A 23,627-nucleotide genomic window follows, 5' to 3' on the forward strand; every position below is an offset into this window, starting at 1 on the left:
ATGGTAAGGACAACATTGTGGCCCCAAAGTAAGAATGGCCATGAGAATTTGTATTTTGTAGGGTTGGGCGGGGGGGTCAGGGATGTACACGGAGCAGGACACCTTCCAACTAGGGCTGGAAAATGACATTTGTCAGGCAGAAAGAGGATCAGCAGAGCAAAATTTAGGAAGTGGGGAGTCTTGCTGAGACTTGGGAGCTTCTGCCCCGAGGGGCAACCCTGCCCCCCAGACCCGTCACAGCATCAAAGTCACCAGGGTCTGGGGTTTTCAGGTTGTGATGTGACAGGCTCACAGTGGGCCTGGGGCTGTTAGTGAAGCAGGCAGGGAAGTTGGACCACGGCCCCAGCTCCACTTCTTGAACGTTAGTTTGTTTGTTTTTTTATAATTTTTTTTATTGTTATGTTAGTCACCATACAGTACATCATTAGTTTTTGATGTAGTGTTCCATGATTCGTTGTTTGCGTATAACACCCAGTGCTCCGTGCAGAACGTGCCCTCTTTAATACCCATCACCGGGCTAACCCGTCCCCCCAGCCCCCTCCCCTCTAGAACCCTCAGTTTGTTTTTCAGAGTCCATCGTCTCTCATGGTTCGTCTCCCCCTCCGATTTCCACCCCTTCATTTTTCCCTTCCTTCTCCTAATGTCCTCTATGCTAGGTTTGATTCATTTGGTAGAGCAGGGCTCTTGGTTAGATTTCAGCCAGAGAAAGGGTTCCACTTTAAAAATAAAATAAAATAAAAGCCACCAAGTATGGAGGTCAGAAGAAATAACAATTAAAATGCGTTTATGCTTGAGGGAGGGGATTTACAGGACCCTCTTCCCCTACGATTATCTCCTTAAATGATTTGATGGGGCAACAGGTCCCCAGGTACTTGAGGCTCTAAGGCAGAAGAGCTCGGGCCATAGGACCAGAGAATATTCAAACTGCAGGAGATCTTAGAGGTCCCGTGCTCCAACACCCCATTCTAGAGGAGCCCAAAGATGTAATAGGCTTTAGCTAAGTCCCTGCATCTAGTTAATGTGGAGTGGATCCAGAGCTTTCCATAATTCCATGCAGAAAAAAGAGGTTTCCCTGGAGGTCACAACCATGACCAGCCTAAGGATGGTGGGGTTGGTCTGGACGCTGGGGGCCCCAAAGGCAAACCTTATGTTTCAATGTCGCCCATTCTGGCTAACATACAAGAAGGAGGGGACCCAGGACATGGGTGGGCCTGGTCCGCAGAGAGATTGAGTGGTGGATGGTGTGAGACCTTCCCTGTTCCCGCAGGTCCGCTATTCTCCCCAGAACTTCACAGACAACATCGGGAAGGCTCTGGACATCCTCCATGCTGAGGTGTGTAGGCTGGGCTGTGTGGCCTCTAAGCAGCTCAGCCAACAGTCCTTCTTAGGCCTCAGACCTGGCCTGGAGGGGGCTTTGACTTCCTGCCTGCCTTGCCCTGGAAGCCAGCACTGACCATGCTGTTGTCCTGGTCCCAGAAGCCTGAACACAGGGGTCAATGGGGGGCGGGAGGGGGGAGGCAGGGCAGGAGGGATGAAGGAAGTAGACAGGGGCATGAAAGACCACAGACCTGGTATCCGGCAGGAGAGGCTGGTCCCAGACCCAGATGAGAGACTGGGGCCACCAGCCTCAATCCTCCTGGGGATTGGCCTCACCTTTGCTCAGGTTCCTCGGGCATTTGTGAACCTGGTAAAAGTTCTGGAGATCATCAACCTGAGGGAGCTGTACCAGGAGAAGGAAGTCAGCTGCCCAAGGCTGATCCTCAGGTAAGAAGGAAGCTTCTGCCCCTGTTCCCTAAAGCGCCAGGGGACCCTTAGCAGAAAGCAACTCTGCTTCGTTAGAAAGTCCAAGGGTAGATGTGTGAGGAGGGCTAAGACCACCCCATTTTCTAACCTGACGAGGCCTGATGGGTTTTTGTGACCCCAAGGTGGGCCTCAGTTACCCTCGGAGTCTGTGTCACAACCCGACCATGCTCCTGGTTGTCCTGGCAACTCAGTCCTCCCGGGAGGGAAGGGCAAAGCGTGAGACATGGAGTGGGTCTGTGTGGGCCGGGCTCACAGGCCACCACCAGGTGTATCCAGAGCTTCTCCATCCTTGAGGCCCATCTCCAGGACAGAAGGAGCCTCTCTATCTGGTGTGGGTGTCCCAGGCTGGGCACTCACAACTGTAGGGCTACAGTCACTTGCTGGAGGAGAGGATGATCAGGGAAGAGTCTTCCCAGAGCACAGAGAGCTCTGGCCCTGAGAAGGCCCTAGAAAGGCCTTCATCCCCCGTCTCCAGGGCCAGACAAAGGTGGCTCCCTCTCTATTACACATCTCCATGACCTTCAGGATTAAGACATCCTTCTAATCTGAGCATGAGTATTTCTGTCAGCATTCCCTCCTGCAAAGCCACCTCTGGACCCGTAGCCCAGGTCCCGATGGCTGTGCCCCCCGCCCCCAGCTTCCTCCCCAGCTCTGTAGCCCTTGACAGGCCCCCACGACAGCCCTGAGCACAGCACGTGGTGATGACTCACGTGCCTCCGCCACAGCCCTGCCCTTGGTGTGAGTCACTACTAGCGCAAGAGAGTGGCTGTTTGCTGAAGGAGGGAATGAATAATTCACAGGGGCCAGATCTGCTCTTGGAAATGGAGGGGTACCTTGGCTGCTACCCTGAAGATGCATGCCAGACCTCACCTGGGGGCCCAGACTGCACAGGTGCCCCGGGGAAGGCCTGAGGACACCATGAGCGGGAGGATGGCTGCCGAGTGACACATGCCTATTAACGCGGCTGGTGTCAGGCGTGCTGTATTTTCAGCTGCTGACTCATCCCCTGGCTCCCACTTTCTCCAGACACTGGGCCACACAGGGGGTTCAGTGTATTCATTTCAGAGCACCTTACCTAAAAGCGTCTTGCTGCCCATCACTGCAGGGTTTTTAGACAATTACATTTAACGGTTCAGAGAAGGCATCTGCCAGGTCCCTTCTCAGCTCTGAAACAGCCAAGCCACTGACTGTCAGGTGAGACAGACTCAGGTCACCTTGTCCTGCTGCCGCTCTGTTTTTCTGTCTCCGTGGTTGTGCTTTCCTTGGAGGCGTGAGTCTACTCTGAGTCATCCACACTATCATCCCCTCACCCCCTGGAAAAAAAAAACCCAGATGGGCAAGATGACCAAACAGAGCAGAGGTGCAGACTGGACAGAAGCAGTTTAACCAGGGATTAGGAGCTCAGGTTCAGACCAGACAGATTTGAGTTCAAGTCCTGGCTCCCATACGTAGTCTCCATGTGACCTTGAGCAAGTACTTAACCACGCTGAGCTCAGTTTTCTCATCTATAAAATGGGGGTGATGATACAACTTCTTGAATTGCGAAGAGGATTAAATGGGTTAATACCCATAAAGCTCTCCGCACGGTGAGCATTAGGATGTGTGAGCCCTTATGATGAGTGTTGTTGTTGCTGTTGTTATTTAAAGTAGGTGTGCCTTATCTCAGCTGCACCGTCTGTCCTCAGACAGTCACAAGGTAACTCAGCTCTGTAAGTCAGTCCTGCAGATGTTAGAAGTAACTGTCTCACGTTCATGCAAAAATGCGGCTCTGGGGCACTTTCTCCAGCTCCGTCTGGTGCAGTGGACAGGTTAGCAGCCGGGGTCTCCCTTACCACCGACTTCCAACACCTCCAAGTCAAATAGGTTCTGAATCTCAAGTCCGTGTCATGCATTTAGATGGTGATTTTGGTGGGGTGAGGCATCTCTTTGGTTTGGTCCGCAGAAACCTCTGCCCCTGTGTCCTGAAGCCTGTTGATAACTCAACAGAACTTGCCTCCCTCATCGAAGTGAATAAGCAGTATCAGGTAAGCCGGGAAAGTGTTCTAAGGCCGCACAGGAACTGCTGGGTGGTCTGATTACTCGGGTTAGAAAATGAAGTCGTGCTTATGTTTCCGTGACCCCAGCTGTCTAGTGTGAGGGTGTGAGGTTACCACTGACCAGTTTGCAGATTTAAAGACACCTTGAAAGGCCGCAGGGACTGTGATTTGGTGTATTTGCATCAAGCCGTAGAGCCAAGTCACTGAACACACTTCACCAAATCCCAGTTCCTGGCCTTACACACAAAATACTTCCATTTGTCCACGGAGAGTTATGTGAGTTTCTGACTCCTGGCCGGGAAACCCTTTCCATCTAAGAGAGTCTAGAGGGTTCAGTGAGATAACACGCATTTCCTCTGCTCTCCTCTCCCGAGAGTCCAAGAGTCAGCCGATGATCTCCAGACATCCAGTGGGTTATTCATTTTAGGCCTTTTTCCATCCAATCTTTGACCAGGGCAGCTGAGGCTCCCTTGACAATCTTGAGTTTCCCCAAAAATAATCCAGTCACTCAAGAGGACAATGGTAGCCTTCCAGCTTTTCTAAAGTAGGCTGCAAACAGTTATCAGGATGGATCCATCCTTCAAATGCATGGACTCCTTGGAGCAGAACCACTTCCCCGCTTTGAGGCCACCACACCCATCAGGGCTATCAGGGCTCAGGGGAACGAGCCTCTATCTATCGTCCTCTGGGCGACTCCCCAGCGGCACTTCCTTCTGCTGTGGGCAGGCACCTCTGCCTCTGGTGAGGGAGTCCATGGCCTGGACCAGGAGAAGGAAGGCAGCCAAGGTTATGGCCATGAGAACAAACCTGTTCCTGGTAGAACAGGTTCTTGGGGGCAAGCAACAAAAACATACGCAATGCTGGTTAATTTAACCAGTTGTATTTATTTAAGCAGACTGTCTGGAAGAGTTAAAAAGCTAGGATCAGAGGCAGGGCCGCCAGAAATCACGGCATCATGAAATTCTAGGGGCCAGGCCATAAGGATCAAAATCAGGCCAAAGAACTCGTTCAGTGGAGTCACTGCTGCTTCTAGGACCTGGACACAGCTCCCACCCTCAGCAGAATGGATTCTGTGCTGTCCATCTTTCTAGCACTAGCTCTGGAGGGCCCCTGGGCATGTGCCTAAGCCTGAGGGTGAGGGTCATTGGGAAAGCCCGCATTTGTCTTTCTCACCTTACACACTGGGAGGCAGGCTGCTCTTAATACAGTGGAGTTTTCCCAAACATAGGAAGTGGATTCAGATGTTCTTCCCAGGTCTAATCTTGGTCACCACTGAGATCCAGGAGTTCATGGTCAGCCACAGGAGGCCATCATACCCACCGTCAAAATCCTCTCCCCACTTTCTGCAAAAGCTATGGCTCCCATGGAGGAGGCAATCATTGCTATCATTGACCACTGTGTGCCAGGCATTCTGGACACTGTTTCTTTCACTTCTCAAGAGGTACATGGTTCCACTGTGAGCCACTGTGGCTGATCCACAGAGTAACCAGTAGCATTAGAAGGGATCTAAGGGATGGTCGGGGCCTGGCCAAACATCCTCCATTTACAGATGAGGAAAGAGAGGTCCAGATAGGGAAAGCATCTTGCCAAAAGTCACACAGCTACTTAGTGGCCTCTGCACTCTCTCTCTGGCTGACCCTGGGAAAAGTACATGTGGTGCCTTCTGTAACGACCCCACTGATGTTCCTGACTTCCTTCTCCGGCCAAGGTCCTGGCCCCAGATGGTAGCAATCTGGTAAGCAGTGAAATGGCAGAGGCCGGCAGAACCTGGAGCCAGAATTGGGATAACTCGTCCTCCTGGACCTGAGCCCAAGTGGGAGCAATGAGAGTAACAGCTGTTACCCTCCTGGACAGACCTGAGAGTCTCAAAGAAGTGTGCATGCACAGGAGCATACGTGCCTGCACACACACACACCATGCACAAATGATATAAATGGGCATTAAATGCCATTGCTGATTCACCTTTGATTTCCTGAACAAATGTAGGACAGAAACAAATGAAATGTAAGGATTATCCAAAAAAGTCATTAAATTGAATTCATACCCTACCCCTCCCCCACCCCCTGCCCCAGTCTTTAATCAGAAGCTTTCAAAGGAGATCAAGCTGATGGTTTTGGGTTTTTCCTTGCCTTTCCTTTTTTTCCCCCACAGCCTAGGTCAAATATATGCAACTGCAAGCAGAGGTTGGGGTTGAGGTAAAGGCTGATCTTAAAAGTAACTAGCTGGGGGACGCCTGGGTGGCTCAGTCGGTTAAGCGACTGCCTTCGGCTCAGGTCATGATCCTGGAGTCCCTGGATCGAGTCCCGCATCGGGCTCCCTGCTCCGCGGGGAGCCTGCTTCTCCCTCTGCCTCTGTCTCTCTCTCTGTCTCTCATGAATAAATAAATAAAATCTTAAAAAAAAAAAAAAGTAACTAGCTGGTTACTGATCAGTTGAGATTTTGTTACAGATTGATTTCACTCCAGGGGCAGACTCTGTTTAATTCTATGGCAGAGAAAGAGGCAGCGCAAAGCCCGAGCAGATGTGGGGAGTCCCCTGACCCCTGACCCCTTCGCCTCCTGCAGGAGGGGACTCACCAGCTGGTTGAGAACGGTCGGTACGACACAAGAGAGGATTTTACGGTGGTCGTGCAGCCATTCTTCGAAAAAGTGGACATGCCAAAGACGTCGGTAAGGAAAGCAAGCATCGTGGATAAAGGGGAGCCACACAGAGCCCAGGCGGTTCTGACTGTCATTTGTGTATCGGATGCCCCTCTAACACGGCCCCTCCTTTATGCCCCGTGACCAGGAGGGGCTGCCCGACAGCTCTTTTTTTGCTCCTGACTGTTTCCACTTCAGCAGCAAAGCTCACGCTTACGTGGCCAGCGCCCTCTGGAACAACATGGTAAGAGGACCGAGGTAGGGAAACCTATTCTCCCTCTGCAGGAGAAAGACTCTGGAGAGCTTTTGAAGGAGTTCAGAGGCCCATCACTCAGGCTGTATGATCCCCCGCCCCGCAGCGATGACAGACCCCCTTGCCTGTGGCCCTCTCTCCGTTCCCCAGCCCTGACCTACAGCCTGACCTTTGCATTCTTACCACCTCTTTCCACTCCTTGCTTTAGCTGGAACCTGTTGGCCAGAAGACAACACAGCACAGTTTTGAATACAAGATCAATATCACCTGTCCGAACCAGGTAGCGTGCGAAGCGCGTCCTTGTAAACAGGTCTATTTATCTGAGGCATCTTTTCCAGGATTTTAGCATCTCAGGTTTCTCAGCTCGTTTCATTCCCAGTTCCCACCCACACCCCAGACTCCAGGTGATCATCCACAGAGCCCCAACTGGTTGGACCGTGACGGGTGACAGCCCCTTGTGGCCAGGGGTCCCTAGTGTCCCTTTGTCTCTCCACATCCCAGGGAGCCCCAGCAAGCTCCTGGACTGCACACAGCCGGGAAGAGGAAAATGGCAGTATCATCCAGCTCTCTTGGAGACTAGGGGGCAATAGAGAACGTCAAGGCCAGGATGGGGCAGAAGGATACCCTGTTTCCACGTAGCCACTGCCTCCATGGCAGGATAGAAAGAGCGAGGAACTGAGACCTGGAATATCTGCTAGGGCGATGGGGTGGGGGGTGGGGAGGGCTGGTCAAATGAAAGCTGGAGCTAGAAAAGCAGACATTAACTGGGAAGGCAAAGCAGAACCAGACCCCCATGTTCACTCACAAATGGTCAGAGAGATACTTGGACCTCTGTAGCTGTTCCCTCATCTCTACAAATTCCTCCATATTCCCAGAGGAGTCTCAGGTCTAGACTGGGAACCTCTGAGCTGGGACTTACATGGAGCAGGACCTCAAAGCACCTGACTTTCTTGCCTGGGTAGGGTGGGAGTGGCCTGGGGTGGCAAGGGGTCTAGGGAGTAGGGAACAAGCAGAAGGTGGTGCTCTGCTGTGGGGGGGGCAGGGCAGGGGCAGGAGGGAAAGGAGATGCAGCTACCCCAGCCAGCTGGGTGGGAGGCGGAGCGCAGACTTGCTCGCCTGGGAGCCACTGCAGGGTTTATTCTAATTGTTCCTACAAGTTCAGGTTGCAGAGAAGGCCCAGTGCATCCTGGGAGGGAGCCCACAGCAGTCAGCCTGGCAGGGAGGGGCTTGGGAATGTGGGCAGGGGAGGCCGACAGTGTTGTGCAGGAAGCCAGCGGAATTTGCTGGAGTTGCTCACCACCCTCTTCTCACAGTTCTGGCCGTTTCTGAGCACCTACAAGAACAGAATGCAGGTATGAGCTTGTTTCTTCCTGTGGCCCTCCAGCCAGCACGGTGGGCAGGCCCTGAGCCGGGACTGGCCCCACAAGGGGGGTGGGGGATGTGGGCAAGGGTCCTGCTGGGCAGCCAAGAGGGATTAATGCTCTTCTGTAATGTCCACCCACCTACACCTTCGGACGGGGCGGTGGGCAGAATAAGCCACACTGATAACAGCCCAGGTGGGACCACCCAGTCAATCCTCTTCAAAGACCTGGGTGAAGAGAGTTTTCCTCTTATAAAGCTGCTGCAGAAGCAGAGGTGGTGGCCAGGGGTGGAGTGGGGTTATTGTGCTGATGCTCTGATTCTCGCACCTGATTGTGGGTGGGGGGAACGGGGTCTGAACTAGATTAGCAGATCCCAGCCTGGGATCACCTAGGGAGGCTTCTACAGGTGCCCTTCCAGGTCCCCCCCCCCCCCCCGCCAGGGTGGGACCCAGGAGCTGTGTTTGATGAAACTCTCCAAGTGAGTCTGATGCCCAACCAGCCTCTCTGGTCCCTTTCAACCCTAAGATTCTACCATTCATTCTATGCCCTTAGAGTCATGGGAGCCAGCTGCCATGCAGGGACAGAGCCCCTTCTGCCTCGACGCCCACCTCAGGTAAGCCCCTTATGATACACCAGAACCCAGGGCCCCTCCACAAGGACTCAGAGGCCAATGAGTGCTCTGACAAGACTTGGCATATATAACTAAATGACGCCGTTTGGGCTGGTGTTTGCTTCCTGTCTGGGTGGTTGCCTGGGACAGGTCCCTGCTTTGTCCCCCTCTGCCCTGCAGTGATGTCTTTACCCTATAGGACCCAAGGTGGCCAGACCAGGAACTGTTTGCTACCCTCTCAATTCAGCCTGTTAGTCGGGGACCCCCAGAAGCTCCCCCCTTCATGGCCCAGCCCAGTGGTGTGACCTCCCTGAGGGCCAGAGCTGGGGGTGCGGTGCCCAGGGAGTCCCAAGAGCGAGTCAGCTCTTCAGGGTGCCCTGTGGCCCCAGGCTTTGCGGTCACTGCTGCTTGCAGTAGAGCCAAGAAGTTCCTTGGAGTCTTCAAAAGAGATTTGGGATGGGCAAGGCCTGACATGACTATTTCTCAGATTCTTGGTGGAAATCCAGAACGCAGCTCTAGATGGGCTGAGCCTCAGACCCTGTAGCTCATCTCAGATGGTCCACGCCCAGGGGGCCCTGCCCTTGGGTCACAGCTGGCCTCCCACCCCCCCACTGGGGCTGACGTGGTAGATTCCCCTTCGCCCTCCCTACTGTCCATCCATCCATCCCCTTCCCGTCCTCTCCCTCAGCACCTCTCTCCCCACAGGCCCAGGATTTGTTTGTTGGGTCTTCTGTGGGGAAACCCATCATATAACCTCTGCCTCTGTGGCCCACACACACACACAGGTTGTGCCTCTGGTCTTCCTTCCAAGTCGGAAGCACTAGACCCTGACTACAGGTTCCTTCCCCCCTGACCCAAGTGTGTTGGCTTGTCTTTCCAGTGCACAACCTGAGAGCGGCAGATATCCAAGTCGTGGCTGCGCTGGGGGACTCTCTGACTGTAAGGACGCTTGGGCCCCAAGTGCGGTAGGGTAGCTGTACCAGTCAGTTCCAGGGCCTGTACCCCTCCCTTCTGCATTCCCCTGCCCCTCAGGCCTGGCTCTGTCCATCCCAGAGCGTGGCAGTGGTTTGGTTTTGCAGTCACTTTCTCAATCAGGTGTGCAAGGGGCAATCTTTTTCAGGAGCGAACCGAATTGTCTCAGATAGTGGAGGTTTTGAACACCTCACAATGCTTTTTTTAACAATTGCAAAAAAGATGTCATTTCAACTCAAAATAATCTTCTGAACCTAGCCGCGTGGGTGCTCTTTTCCCTTTGGATTATGCTTTAGGAGTAGCTCAGACCCTCACATATATTCTGTCTCTGCACCTGCATGGAAAGCAGCAGACTCCACAATTGTGGCTAAAGCTCTGCTCCGAAGTTCCAAGAAACAGGGCTCTGACCCTCCCAGATGACCACTTTCTGGCAACATTTCTGAGGCCATAAGATTGCCTTACAGAATGTCCCAGAGGGAAAGCGGAGAAATGTGAAGTTTCTGAGAAGCCTGCCCACTGCTGTCCACTCCAATCTATAGGCTCCTTCTTCGTGCTTGTAAGAGAACTTCGGAGCATAATGCTGGTAGTAATAATACGGCAGTGTCTCACGTGTCCAAAGCACTTTGGAGTGTTCAATGCTGTTTTTATGACCATGATCCAGTTTGGTCATCAAAGCAATCCTATGAGATCATCAAGTCATGTCCTCAGTGCAGTAAGGAGGCAACTGAGAGGCAGGGAAGGCCTATGGCTGGAAAGGAGTGTGGCAGAATGCAAGCCTGGTCTCTGACCCCCAGTCCAGGGTCTGCTCACACCGCATGATGAGTGTGTTGGGAACTGCCCGTATCCCTTTCCTCTGACTTACTCCTTTTCCTATGGACTTTGGTGTGTTTTCAAAGGCTGGCAATGGAATTGGTTCCAAACCAGATGACCTTTCTGATGTCACCACTCAGTATCGGGGACTGTCATATAGGTAATGTTAACCCTTCACCCCTTCCCGCCCCAAGCTCGCCCCCAGAAATTGGGTGAGGGGGTGTCTCTTGTAAATGCATAAATACTGAAGAGCAAGGACCAGGTCCAGAAGGGGCTTTCAGAAGGAAAACCGATGTGTTTCTGCAAAATGTGACCATATGATGAGTGGAAAGGATATTTTATTGTTTAACCAACTGAGCCACCCAGGCGCCCCTAGGATATTTTATTGTTGATAACTTTTTTTTTCTTTAATTGTGCAGAAAAAGAAAACCAGGGTTCTTGTCAGACTCCTGGGTCAGCAAATCCAACATGAAATGCACCCGAAAAGCACCAAACCTCTGAGTCTTCACCTGCCTGTTTACATGGCTATGCACACGTGGAAATCTCCGTCTGTTTGCTGTCTCTATGTATTTATTCATGTCGTTCTGTACTCACACCTCTGCCTTCACATATATGTCCACGTCTGTCCAGAAAACTCTGAAATGCAACACACTACTTCAGGAGGAAAGGACTAAGACTCACCAGCCCCGAGCCCTCCCCGTGTGCCTGCACCCGACTAGGCACTGAGACCGGTGGGCAAGGGGGGGACAGGAAGCACTGCCAAATGCTCATGCTCGATGGGCAGGTGCTACTTGAAAGTAAGAGATGCCTGAGGGCCGCAGGAATAGAGAAGAGGGAGTAGGAAAGCTCCCAGAGAAGGTGGGAATTGACAGATTAGCCATTAGATAGATGAGAAAGGGCATTCCAGACGGGAGGTAGAAAAGCGCGGGCGAGTCAGGTGAGTGGTTGGATGTGGGTGGGTGTTCTCCGGGTTCTTTCTTTCCCAATGAAGTTCGTGTTTATGTATGTTTCACGGTAACTGGCAATTAGCTCTGAATTCCAAACGACTAGGACTAGAACGAGGCCAGCCAGGAGAGGGCAGAGCGCTAAGAAGTTTTGCAGCCACTCCACACGCTTGCCTCCTCGCTTTTTCTGCCCAGTGAATTCAGATGGAACGTTCCTTCCAGAAAAGTGAGAGGGAACAGGGTGGGGACAGTTGAGGCGATGGCAATTCTCTGGTCCAGCCTGAGGACAGCCCCAGAGGGGAAGGTTTGCCTGGGTGGGAGCGAGGCAGGGAGGACCCCGGGGGCATGGGTAGCAGGAGGACACGAGCCGCTGTGGTAAATGCCTCCCGGCTCCCCGGGGCCTCCACCTTTCCCCACCCCCCCAGCTGGGTAGAGGGCCTCTAATGGGCTGCGCAGAACAGAACAGAGCCTCGCCTCCTGACCACTGTGCCTCAAATGTTACTGAGGCTGCGAGAAAAAAGCCAGAGGGGAAGAAAGCAAGCAGAGCTTAGGACATACAGTCCAGAAACGGCATGAGCTGGGGGCAGCCTCACTCAGTCTTGGCTAGGGAAGGCAGTGACTTCAGGTCGTGTAGTGTGGGAAACCACACGCCGTGGTGGGGGGGGTGGGGAAGCAAGGAGGTGTGCTCCACCTACCAGTCCCACGGGACAGATCCCTGGGATTCAGATACAAACAGGCAATCTTCTGCTAAATGTTTCTCTGTAGCAATGGAAACATTCAGCCATTGCTCTATTTCTCCTTATAGGGGAGGCCAGGTGTGGCCTGATGTTTCAGTCTTCTGGTTCTAGTCTAAAGCCTTGCCTATTCAGTGGCGCTGTGCCTTTAAACCCTTTGTTCTAAATGTTTCAGATCCACAGGTGTTAATGATGGAAACTCTGGGTCAGAGCCTGAGTTATGGGTTTGACTCTTGGGTAAAATAGACTAATGTTTCCCAAAGAGTGTTCCATGGAACACCAACCCCCTACAGGTTTCTGAAGAGGGCAAAATTCTTTATATCGGGGAGGGAACATTACCCACAATATCCTTCTTGTGGAGAATTCACATGTATGTTAGCATATTAAAGGCTCTGAGAAGCCCTGCAATGAAGAAATGTGTCTAAATTGTATCTGTTTAACCCAATGTTTCTCTTAATCCCAGCATCCTTTCTTTGTTCACAAAACCTATCAGCATCCTCTGGGCAATGTCCATGTAGTAGGCTGACCTGAGAAAAGCAATTTTCTGAAGCCATTAAGCTTTGGGTTTGGAAACAATAGGCAGTGCATGGCTCCAGGTAAATGAAGAACGTAATTTGAGCCTCTTCCTCCAAGGAGACAAAGTGGAGAGAGGGGGGCCTCATAGAGTCAGACAGGGAAGATGACCCAGAATTCTTGGGAGGTGGGTTGCTGTGGGCAGGACCTGCAGGATGAGGCTTGGCCATGACTATTTCCAGAGCCCCTTGACCTGAGAGAACCATACGGCGGGGACAGGTGCTGGCTTTGGCTAGCTTAACTGTGTGGCAGGCCCAGAGGTCTTTAGAGCATTGCCTTTTCTTCAGTTGAAATAAATTCGCTTATTTGGTATCAAAGGACCAAAATAAAATTTGCTTACCCCCCCCAAAAAATGCTTTTTTAAAAATTAGGTGTTCAATCTCACTGAAACTCCTTCCACAAATGTCATTGAGCGTCTACTCTGTAATTCTCTGTGCACTGTGGGTGACAAAAGACGAACAAAACCCAGCCTTTGAACTTGTGGTTTAATATAAATTACATTAATCGGGAGGATCTCACACTAACTAGCTGTTTCGTACTGGTCTCTTTTCTTTCATGTGTCACATAAATCTGATCAAAATGAGGACTTAAATATTTTTGTTCATCCATATTTATTTGTGTAATTCTTTCTCCTAGAAATATTCACTCAGATTTCTGTAGCTTGTTCGTCTTGATCAGCTACGGCACTTGTTTTAGAACAAAGATAGTTTTAGACAAGAAATTACAATAGGAAGTACTTGATGGGTGTGTTTAGGTATATCTCCATGCTTGTGTTTATATGTTTATTGAAGAAGAAAAGGAGGCATGATTGGAGGAGGTATATGGATTTCTAATTTCCTATAAAATGTTCTGAGTAAATGCTTTTTGTCGAAAGAAAGAAGGATCGGGTAGCTGCTGAAGCTGTTAGCTTCATGCACAGTTGAAGTAGAATCAGAAGCTGGAACAAAGGTCCAACCACTGGCTATGTTAGGGAGACGGGAGAGAGATATCTGAGTGAGATAGATGGCAGGGCTCACCTGGCTTCTTTCTTTCTATCACCTGGGGCTGCCAAGCCCCTGACTTGACCACCCTCATATGAAATAGTCTTCTTCATCCCAAGCAATTCCTTGAAGGAAGAACAGCCATGACTTTGATTCATGGCCTTCCTTTGGAAGTCTATACTGGTGGGTTGGATGCTAACACTATGTTCTCAAAATCTATTGGCTTAGAATAATGTGCTGGCATTGAGGAGGGAAGTGCAGAGGGGGAAAAAACAAAACAGTAAATACAGTACATTTGAACACTGGACTTTGTTAAAATAGAAATACTTCTCTCCTGGCCTCCCACATGTATTCGATTTAAATGCATGAAAGGAAATGTAATTTTGAGTGCGGCCTGAGGTCAGATTGAACACCATGAAACTACATTCAAGTAGATAAAATCAGTTTGGGCATTGGAAGGCAGTGAGAGGCTATCCCGTGAACCTCCCCGTGGAATTTACCTCCCCCACTGGGCAGAAAAGAGCTAATGCATTTTCCAAAGGTTTGCAGCTCAAGCTGGTTTTTAGTTACCTTTCAAAAGTTAATTGAGCCCTCTGCACCTCAACTTCCTCCTCTGTAAAATGGGGATAATTGCATCTGTATCAGAAGCTTGTTTTGTTGGGAGGTGTTGGGTATCTAATGTAGAGAATCTAGGACATGCTGGGCACATAGCATATGCTCAGCTAAGTGCTTTCTGTCCTGATTTGGTGGAAAAAAGAAACAGCCCTTTTTTGCCTTCAAATCCTGGTTTTGGGGGGGTACCAACCCTTTGGGGAATTCAGATTTTTCTCAGAGTTTCTCCAACACAGAGAGACCAATGGGTCTGGCACATCTTACAGGTGCCGATGGCGTGAGCGCTAAGAAAGGTGGGGCGCTCTTTCATAAAGCCTAAGTATTGATTCACTCTCTCTCACTGGTTGGCTCACTCCCTACAGTTCAGGAGGGGATGAGTCCCTGGAGACCGTGACCACCTTACCGAGTAAGTAACCGCCAGGGGCTTGAGTCTGTTCACTGGTTCCACCTGACCCCCGGCTTCCTGAGAATACCCCTCAGCTAAGAAAGGAGGAAGTCATCTTTGCGTACTGCCATCGCATGGGAGGAGAGGCCCATGGACAGGTAGCTGAGGGGGGTGTCATAAACACTCTATTTGGAGCCCTGAGGCTTGGGTTCAAGCCCTGGCTCTTCTCTGTTCTTGCCAAGTAACCTAGAGCAAGTCACCAAACATTCTGAGCCTCAGGTTTTTTCAGCTGGCCCAGAGGGTGCAGAGACAATCCAATGAGATCATGAACATTCCCTGCACTGTGAAGAAAGGAAGGGAGGAAGGGAGGAAAGAAGGGAGGGAGGGAGGGAGGGTACGAGGGAAGGAAGGAAAGAAAGAGGGAACGAGGGAAGGAAAGGAGGGGAGCTGAGAGGCTCTTACTGCCTTGGCCCACCATGTCATGGGGTCATTTCCTCTCAGAGCGCCCCAACTCCTGCCAGGCACACCCTCCCCCTCCCTGCCTGACTGCATGAAGGTGGCGACAAAACCCACTCTGGGGAGCCTAGAACAGAGAAGATACCCCTCCCTCTTAAACCCTCTGTGTCCCATTCACGCCCTCCTCTTCCAGATATCCTTCGGAAGTTTAACAGAAATCTCACGGGCTATGCGGTGGGCAAGGGCGAGGCCAACGACACAAATGCCTTCCTCAATCAGGCTGTTCCTGGAGCAAAGGCTGAGTACGGCGTCTGGGGAGGGGGCCCGTGGGCCAGAGGGTGGGAGGCATGCAGTGCCCTTTAAGATTGTAATCCTGACCTCCGTGTGCGAAGGGGACACTTCTCCATTTGCAGTAATGACCTGAGAGGTCTTCAGCCACTCTCTTCCCCGGCTGCCCCTATGACTAAGGCTGCAGCAGGGAGGCCTGAGAGGCTGGAGCTGGGACAGGAACCATGGCCTCAGAGGCTGAACTCCTGACCTTGCTTCTTGGGCCACATGTTCTAATCATGCAACAACACACTAAACTTATCCAAGTTTTAATACTCACCGCGGCATAATGGTGCCAGAGAGATTCACTCTCTCCAAAGCCTCACAAGTGGCAGTTCCCCCAAAAGATCAGGGAGTGCAAAGAAATGAATGGACAAGCCGGAATCTCCAGCCGTGGAGGCTCCTGGGACAACACGTCATGGCCTGTCCCTAGCCCCGCTCTGGAGCCAGTAGGAAATGCCGTTGAGAAGCCAGAGGCAGCTGAAGCAGGACTGCTCGGCCCCCCAGGGTGGTCTCAGGAGGCCCCTCACCCTGCTCCTAGTGGCCCCAGCAGCCCGGCTTTCCTTGCTCCTGGCCCGGCCATCTGGCCCTCCAACACACTGTCACCTTCCAACTCAGGCCCACGCCCTTCTAGCTGATAGGCATGGCCTTCCAACCTGCTCATCCAGCCTGGGAAGACCCTTCTTGGCAGCAGAAACATCTGGGGACAGATGGACCCACCAGCAGGTCCCAGGAAATCACCGTGCTGTGGATCCATCTCACCCAGACCTGTAACAGGGGCCTGAACTACTGGGGAGCCCGGGATGCTTGAGATCTAGTCTTTCCATGAATTATAAACCCAAGCATGTAACAGTGTATATTTATTCCCCACCTCTTTCTAAAAGAAGTGTCTGGCTAAGTTTACTGAAAAAATAACGCAAGTAACATGTACGTAAGTTAGAAAAATCACAGCCACTGGTCAGGTGCGGGGGGGATGGGGAAGAAGCAAGTGGGTCAAGTTGAGCATTTTTGCAGTTCTTATGCTTGAACATCAAACTCTCAGCTTCCTGGCAGCCCGGGGGGGAAAGAGGAAGCATGCTAAAACCTTCATAGATCTATTTTCATGATCTATGCCAGTCCTTCAAAGGAGACAAATGGTTTCCTAGCATGGAATCCTAAAAGACACATTGCATGTGGAGTTCTAGAAAGGAGACCACGAGTAACAAATACAATTGACAGTACCCTCGACTGCAGCTTTAGGACAGACAGTTGGCTTTTCAAAGGGTTATTTGTTGTAATAACTCTCCAGAACAGGCAAGTAGCTCCTTGTCTGTGAGCCTCAGGATCTCTGGCAATTCGGGCAATGGGGATAATGCCATGGAAACCTCCAGTTCAGGCCCTTTAGGAGGAAAAATCCAGGCACTATTCTCCCATAGGACTGATTTCCTCTCCTTCTCAGGAAACTTATGAGCCAAGGCCAGACTCTGGTACAGAGGATGAAAGATGACCACGTGAGTCAGACTTACAGTTATTTTTAAACACTAATTTTCTAACCCACTGAAGTCCCCAAATGGAATGGTCTGCCATGAAAACAGCCACCGTCACTACAGAGGTGTTCAAGCCGTGGTAGGACGGCCCAAGTCCGAGGCCCTGGAGATTATGTCCATGGCCGTAGGGGGTGAGCTGTCCCTGATCACAGTGATCTTGAACATCCCTCCTGATGCTAAGGTTCTGTGGTCCATAAACTTCTAAAATTCTTTCAGGTCTGAGATTCTGATTCTATTATTTTGAGTGGGCAAGGAAGTCTTAAAGGGTTGAATGGATTTCCTAGGGCTGTGGCATTGTTTATTGGTTGGAAATCATCAAGCATTTTCCTCCTCCTGTGTAGAGAGTGAATTTCCACGAGGACTGGAAGATTATCACGGTGCTGATTGGAGGCAGTGACTTATGTGATTACTGCACAGATTCGGTACGGGGCAGGGGGTCAGACAGCCAGGCCTACTCATTGCTCCTGACATTGACCGGGAGGCCTTGGAGGTCCCCTTTGAGACTAGTCCCTAGAACCAACCCTAGGATTGTCCAACTACGCCTGCGTGTGTGTGCCTCCACTTACCCCATGACCCTCAGCTTTCTGGCCCCACCCACCTCCATGTCCCAGGGGGTGTGAGGTAGCAGGTGGCAGATATGGGGCTTCTAGTCCCCTCTTACAATTCCTGAGAATTCAGTAAGTGGAGGAACTGGAAACCCTGGCTATGGGAACGAGGACCCGCACGTTCAGCTCCTAAACGAAAGCCCTGGCTGAAGGTTCCAGTCTTCTGGCTGGCCCATCTTTGATAATAGCGAGTAATCAACTGCTCAGATTCTGACATGATGAGCTGGTCCCAGCCAGAAGCCAGAGGGAGAAGAAGTCCTGGGGCTGGAGCCAGAGGGGGGCCTTCAGCTGCTCCAGTGCCCCTCTCCCGAAGTAGCTCCTCCTCTTCCTCCTGTGTCTTCCCAGAATCTGTATTCTGCAGCCAACTTTTTTGACCATCTCCGCAACGCCTTGGACATCCTACATAGAGAGGTGGGTGGAGGCTCCGACAGGCTGGACCCAGCTCAAGCATGTGGCGGGGGGGAGTGCGGCTGGGGGAAAGAAGGTGAGATACCCCCTCCCCTGAAGGAGACAGCAAGGGCATGGGCGCCTTCCCTTTCCAGAGTTTGGGGCCTACCTCCATTTGGAATCAGCACAGAAGGGTCTCAGGCTTGAAGAGAAGGCAGCTGGTGCGCTCCTTGTCCCCCCCACCCCCACCCCTCAGCACCTGAGACCTTCCCTGGCAGCAGCAGCAGCAGGGTGGCTCCCAGGCTGGGCCCTGCCCACTGAGCCATAGGCTGTATCTAGAGCAACCCCTCTCTGGTCCTGCTCCCAAGAGCTTGTTCTCTTTCCACCCCCTGACACAGACAAGCTGTTCCAGCTGCCCAGGGGGAGCCCTCCAACTACCACGTGCTTCTCGGGGTGGCCCAGTCCCCAGGCCTGCTCAGCAGAGCTGGTCCATGTTGGGCTGGAGGGAAATGGCAAATAGGGCACCTAGCTCAGCAGATTGGAAGCTCACTAACTGACGGCTGAGTGGAGCCGAACTGTCAGCATTTAGACTCAGGTGCGCCATGTTGTCCTGTGCCAGGAGGTGCCACTCATGTCGCAGCCCACAGCGGGTGGCAGAGCCCGCAGGGTCCGACGCAGTGATCCTGTGCCGACGCCTTCCCAAAACTCCACTCAGGAACACGTGAGCCTGGGCTCTGTGGAGAGTCATTTCTCAGGGCCCTAAGGCAGCTTGAGGAAGAAGCCCCCAGAGCCCCTCTCTCACCTGCAGCCTTGCCCTTAGGTGCCCAGAGCCCTGGTCAACCTCGTGGACTTCCTGAGCCCCAGCGTCCTGCGGCAGGTGTTTCTGGGCAACCCAGACAGGTGCCCTGTGCAGCAGGCCAGGTAGGCAGGGGCTGCCTGCCCCCCGCCAGAGAAGCGCTCACCTCCTGGTCTCTGTGACTTGGTGTGTCCACGTGTCCAAGTCTGCAAAGGGGGTCTTATGTCAGGACCGCCCCAATCTTCCCCAACCTCAGGATGCCAGGAGGAAGCTCTGTGACATGGGAGCCACAGCGGAGCGGGTCAGGGCTGGGACAAATGCTGGTGTTTGAGACACAGCATGGCCCAGCCAGTGAAAAGAGGGAACGTGGGGTTGTATACGTACGTGGTCAGATTGAAACAAAGTAGAGAAACGATCCACATCATTCAATGACATTTATGGGGAAGGAACACATTGGGGGACTTCAGAATGGGAGTGTTTTATTAAGTGGGGTGAGAGGTATATAGGTACATGTTTTATTAATCTTCCTACCTCATATGTACATTTATTTCTTTAACAAAGTTTTACAGAACCTACTGTGTGCCTGGCATTATTCTCAGTGCTTTAGAGATAATATCTGTTTTAACATGAAGTATATTTCATGAGCGTGAAATAATTCATGATGAAATTCATCCAGATTCATTATGAATGCACAATTCATGATGAAGGGGAACACTAGTGTGAACTAAGGAGGCATCTGAGGGCGTGAGCATCAGAGACCCCCAAATACAAGCTCCGATACCACAGGATACACTTTTATTTCGTTCTTACCCAATTAAACATTGGATTTTCATTGCCTAAGTTCATTTGTTCCGCATTATTTGCCAGAGGCCCAGTGCCTGCAGTCCAGTATTTGTATTCTATCAGTATGAGAGGGTGCTCTCTCACACACCCTTGGGATTTTGTCCAGTCCGTGTCAGGCCTGAAATCTGCCCCTGAGAATGTGCATCAGAGCCTCAGGGCACGTGTGCTCCTAAGCCAGGGCTCAAGCGAGCCACCCCACGCAGCAGAACCAGCTCTGACCAGAGCCTCCGCTCTGGGTCCTCCTGCCTCCCCCTCTTTGTGCAGCGTGTTATGTAACTGCGTTCTGACCCCTCGGGAGAGCTCCCAAGAGCTGGCCAGGTTGGAGGCCATCACCCAAGCCTACCAGGTGAGACCAAGAAGGGAACCACCATTTGGGCTGCTCTCCCCCTCCTCAGTCAACACACTGGCACTCAGGGAAGGGAAGAGCTAGTCCAGGTTGGAGGGACATCACCTTCTGGGCCCTTCCTCTGCCCCACCTGGCTGAAGCGCCTCAGGCACCCCAGTTAGAGTCATCCCAGAGGAATCCAGGTGGCAAAGCCCTCGAGGTCCACCTGCCCTCAGTGGCTTCACCCCATGCTTGGCCTAAAGAGGTCAGTAGCTCTGGGTGCTCCATGGATAGGCCTTTTCCTTCCCTGCACCCCGGGGGCCCCCTTCCTCCCCTCCTCAACAGGCAGGCCACGAATAGGGAGGCTGCAGGTCCCGAGCCTCCAGGGGCCCTCTGGAGACTCTTCCCGGGTTCTTATCCCTTGTGGGACTTCCTGCCTCGCCCTTCAGAGCTTGCAGTTCACTTAATAGCAAAACCAAAAGGTGAACCAACCTGTTTCCAATTCTCTGGAAAGAGATTTGCAATCACATGTGTTTGTGTTCTCAAGGGAAGGGTTGAGTCACCCTCTTGGGTAGGGAGATGGGGGCAGGGATGCCAGCTGCCAAGCCCTGGCCTCCCCCCGTGCCACCCCCCCCTCCCCAGGCTGCCCAGGGCCTGTGCTGAGAGCAGCCTGCGTGTGTCCACAGAGCAGCATGCGGGAACTGGTGGGGTCAGGCCGCTATGACACCCGGGAGGATTTCTCTGTGGTACTTCAGCCCTTCTTCCACGAAGTCCGGCTCCCCCTCCTGGCGGTACGTTCCCTGCCCTCCCCTGGTGGGGCTCCTGGGTGGGAGGAAGAAGAAATTCAAGGCAGAGATGCCAAGGGCTTTCATGAGCCTGTGAAGACAATGAGAAAGACCCGGGCGGCTCTCCAGAGGTTGGTCTGTGGCCTGAGGTGTGTTCCTGGCGGCAGCCTGATGTGGGATGTGCTCATGACCACGGATAGCTGGCCCCACTTTCTCGAACACCTACCCCGTACCAAGCCCCGTGTTTGCCCTTGGTAAAATCTTCACAACGACCTTTGCCATGAGTTTCTTCATCCCCAGGTAACAGAGGTTCAGAGGTGTGAAGTATTCTTCCTAAAATCATATAGGGAATAAGGGATAGAGAGGCATGAGCTGAACATATCCACCTTCAGATGATTCACTTTCTGCCACCCACATACCACTGAAGTGCTAAAGGAGGGTGCTGGGTATGGGGTCCCTGCACCCCCTGGTCCTGCTCTCCCCCTGACACGTTGAGCAGAAGAGCTTTTTGAGCTCACTAGGGTGGGGACTCAGTTCTCTCCACCTGGGCCTCCATGCTAAGGGCCTTGCCTAGATGGAGGGAAGCTGGAAGAAGCCTTGGGCACCCCTGCTCACCTCCAGAGAGATGAGGGTGGCAGTTACCCCAGTGTAAGCTTTGCCCAGGCTGCCCCCAAGCTCTGGCCCATTCTCCCCACCAAGACCACTGGAACCAGCTGCCAAGGGCTGGGAAGTAGCTTTTCCTGGCTGGCTGGCCAAGAGCTCCTCAGGGACTAGGATCTCATTCCCTGGATCACGGCATGGGCTAGGGCATTGCACAACTGTGCTAAAAATAAATATGATGCTTTTTAAACACATTAAATAAGGGGAATTATGGGGCCAGAAAGGAGGGTGGAGGTTGGGGTCACCCAAGGCTATTAATCTGTGGGATTGCTCTTCTCTCACTTTTGAGGTGAGCCGGCCTTATAGAAGGCCAGTGGCTTAGAGCTTCTCCAGAGGGAGTGGGGGCACTGAGTGGTGAATCCCAGGGGTTGGCCTACCTTCTGTACCAATAGGATCTTGAAGAAATCCATTTCTCTTTTAGGATGGGCGCCTGGATATGTCCTTCTTCGCTCCAGACTGTCTCCACCCAAGTCAGAAATTCCACTCCCAGCTCTCCAGAGCCCTTTGGGTCAATATGGTAAAATAAGTGGGGTATCTCTGGGTCTCTGGGGCTCTAGTCTGGCAAAGCACCAACCCCCACAGAATGAGGCTCGTTCTTGGCCTCCCTTTGCAAGTACGGTATAAAGGAGCAGTGACTAGAACATCTGTAGAAGTCTGTAGAACTGCAAATATGGAGTCCTGAGGATCCCAGCATCAACGTCCCCCTCTCCTTTGTGCTTTGACTTGGGAGGAGGGGCTCTCTGAGGAATGCGAGGCAGACCCTCAGGCTTATTCAACATTCACCACATGCCAGCCGCTGGGCAAGGCCGTGTGAGCCTCTCGCCAGCCCTGCCAGCCAAGTCCGAGGAGTTTGTGAGGAAGCGGAGAGGCTTGCCCAGCGCCCTGCAGCGGACCTAGGAAGCCCACCCCCCTGACATCAGGCTGTGAGACGCCTCGGCTGCAAGGTGCTGCCAGGGACTGCTCACTTCAGCGGCTCTGTCTTGTCTTCCCCCGTAGCTTGAACCACTAGGAAGGAAAACGGAGACCCTGGACCTGGCAGCAAATATAGCCCTCTCCTGCCCCACTCAGGTAATAGGGGAGGACCTGCACTGCCCCTCCCCAGAGACCTCGCCCTCCCCTGGTCCTGCACCGAAGCCCCTCGAGTGGGTGTGGGTGCAGGAGAGCTTCGGAGGATGGGAGGAAGTCGATGGGAACTGACAGGGGAGGAGACTTCTTTAGAAGCAGGTGGGAAGGGAAGCCTGGGCCCAAGCAGAGAAAGAGGATCAGGGCGAGAGCCGTGGGCTCCTGGCGGCGCGGCGGGGCGGGGGTGCCAAGAAGCCAGAAGTGTGGCAAGAAGGCTCCTTTGAGCAGTAGCGCTTGGGGCCAATGGGCAAGTCTGCCTGCAGGTCAGAAGCCTTAGTGAGAAGCCAGCTAGCTCTGAAGTTGTGGTTAGTGGTCTTAGAGCCTGGAGTGCGAGTTCCCAGCAGGGATAGGGCCAAAGAGTAGAGCAGCAAAGGGTGGGGAGCTAGCTGCGTGGAGGAGGGGCAAGGACGCAGCTCAGGGCTCCTTTTAAGGAGGAAAATGTAAGTGGTTGTTCAACTTGATTTCAGGCCTAGGGTGGGGGCAGGTTCTCCCAGTTCCCACTGCTTTCAGCTCCCTTTCCTAGGCCCCGTCTTAATGGTTTTTTAACCAAATAAGGTCGAAGCCAGAGGGCCCTCAGTGGCAGTAAAAGCAGAAGGACCTGACCCAGTCTGGGAGGCTGGGTTTCCCCCCTGGGTCAGGCTGCCTCACCCTCTCCCGCCCTCCTGGCTGAGCAGGAAATGGACCTGCAGCTCCCCCCTGTGTCTGCCAGCACTCCAGAGAGAGTGGGCACCCCTGCCCATACCCATGCTCTCTGCTGCCTCCCCGAGCCCAGCCTCAGGCCCCATCAGGAGAGCCAGGGCCATGGGAGGAAGGGATGGGGAGGTGAAGGCCGCCGTAGCAAAGGGCTCAGTGGCTGGGTCTAGTGCTCGGAGCGAAGGAATAGTCAAATGAGGTAACACGGATGCCTCCAGCCCAGTGGTCAGATGCTGGCTGGACGCCGGGACAAGGTCCTAGGGGGGCCTACTGTGCCAGGTGCGGAGTGTTTAATTACTAGATCCTGAGCATGTCCAGGAGTTTCTCGGGGAAGGGCCAGGCAGCCTGGGTAGTGGGGGCATTTGGGGACTCAGAGCAGTGGCCCAAAACC

General features: G+C 52.7%; 1 protein-coding gene across 1 annotated transcript in view; it reads left to right on the forward strand.

The window, feature by feature from the left end:
- Nucleotides 1-23,627, forward strand: part of PLB1 (phospholipase B1) — a 121,815-nt gene that overhangs the window by 68,879 nt on the left and 29,309 nt on the right. Inside the window, exons 25-44 of the mRNA XM_044919004.1 lie at nt 1,268-1,333; nt 1,664-1,764; nt 3,746-3,827; nt 6,403-6,507; nt 6,626-6,721; nt 6,939-7,010; nt 8,044-8,082; nt 8,644-8,704; nt 9,582-9,640; nt 10,570-10,643; nt 14,689-14,732; nt 15,361-15,469; nt 16,933-16,984; nt 17,362-17,442; nt 17,971-18,036; nt 18,833-18,933; nt 19,916-19,997; nt 20,663-20,767; nt 21,843-21,938; nt 22,418-22,489. Of these exons, the coding sequence (XP_044774939.1) occupies nt 1,268-1,333; nt 1,664-1,764; nt 3,746-3,827; nt 6,403-6,507; nt 6,626-6,721; nt 6,939-7,010; nt 8,044-8,082; nt 8,644-8,704; nt 9,582-9,640; nt 10,570-10,643; nt 14,689-14,732; nt 15,361-15,469; nt 16,933-16,984; nt 17,362-17,442; nt 17,971-18,036; nt 18,833-18,933; nt 19,916-19,997; nt 20,663-20,767; nt 21,843-21,938; nt 22,418-22,489 (1,563 nt within the window). The remainder of the gene's footprint in view (nt 1-1,267; nt 1,334-1,663; nt 1,765-3,745; nt 3,828-6,402; nt 6,508-6,625; nt 6,722-6,938; nt 7,011-8,043; nt 8,083-8,643; nt 8,705-9,581; nt 9,641-10,569; nt 10,644-14,688; nt 14,733-15,360; nt 15,470-16,932; nt 16,985-17,361; nt 17,443-17,970; nt 18,037-18,832; nt 18,934-19,915; nt 19,998-20,662; nt 20,768-21,842; nt 21,939-22,417; nt 22,490-23,627) is intronic.

The sequence above is a fragment of the Neomonachus schauinslandi genome, chromosome 10, assembly GCF_002201575.2.
Source record: "Neomonachus schauinslandi chromosome 10, ASM220157v2, whole genome shotgun sequence".
In the NCBI taxonomy this organism is placed as follows: Eukaryota; Metazoa; Chordata; class Mammalia; order Carnivora; family Phocidae; genus Neomonachus; species Neomonachus schauinslandi.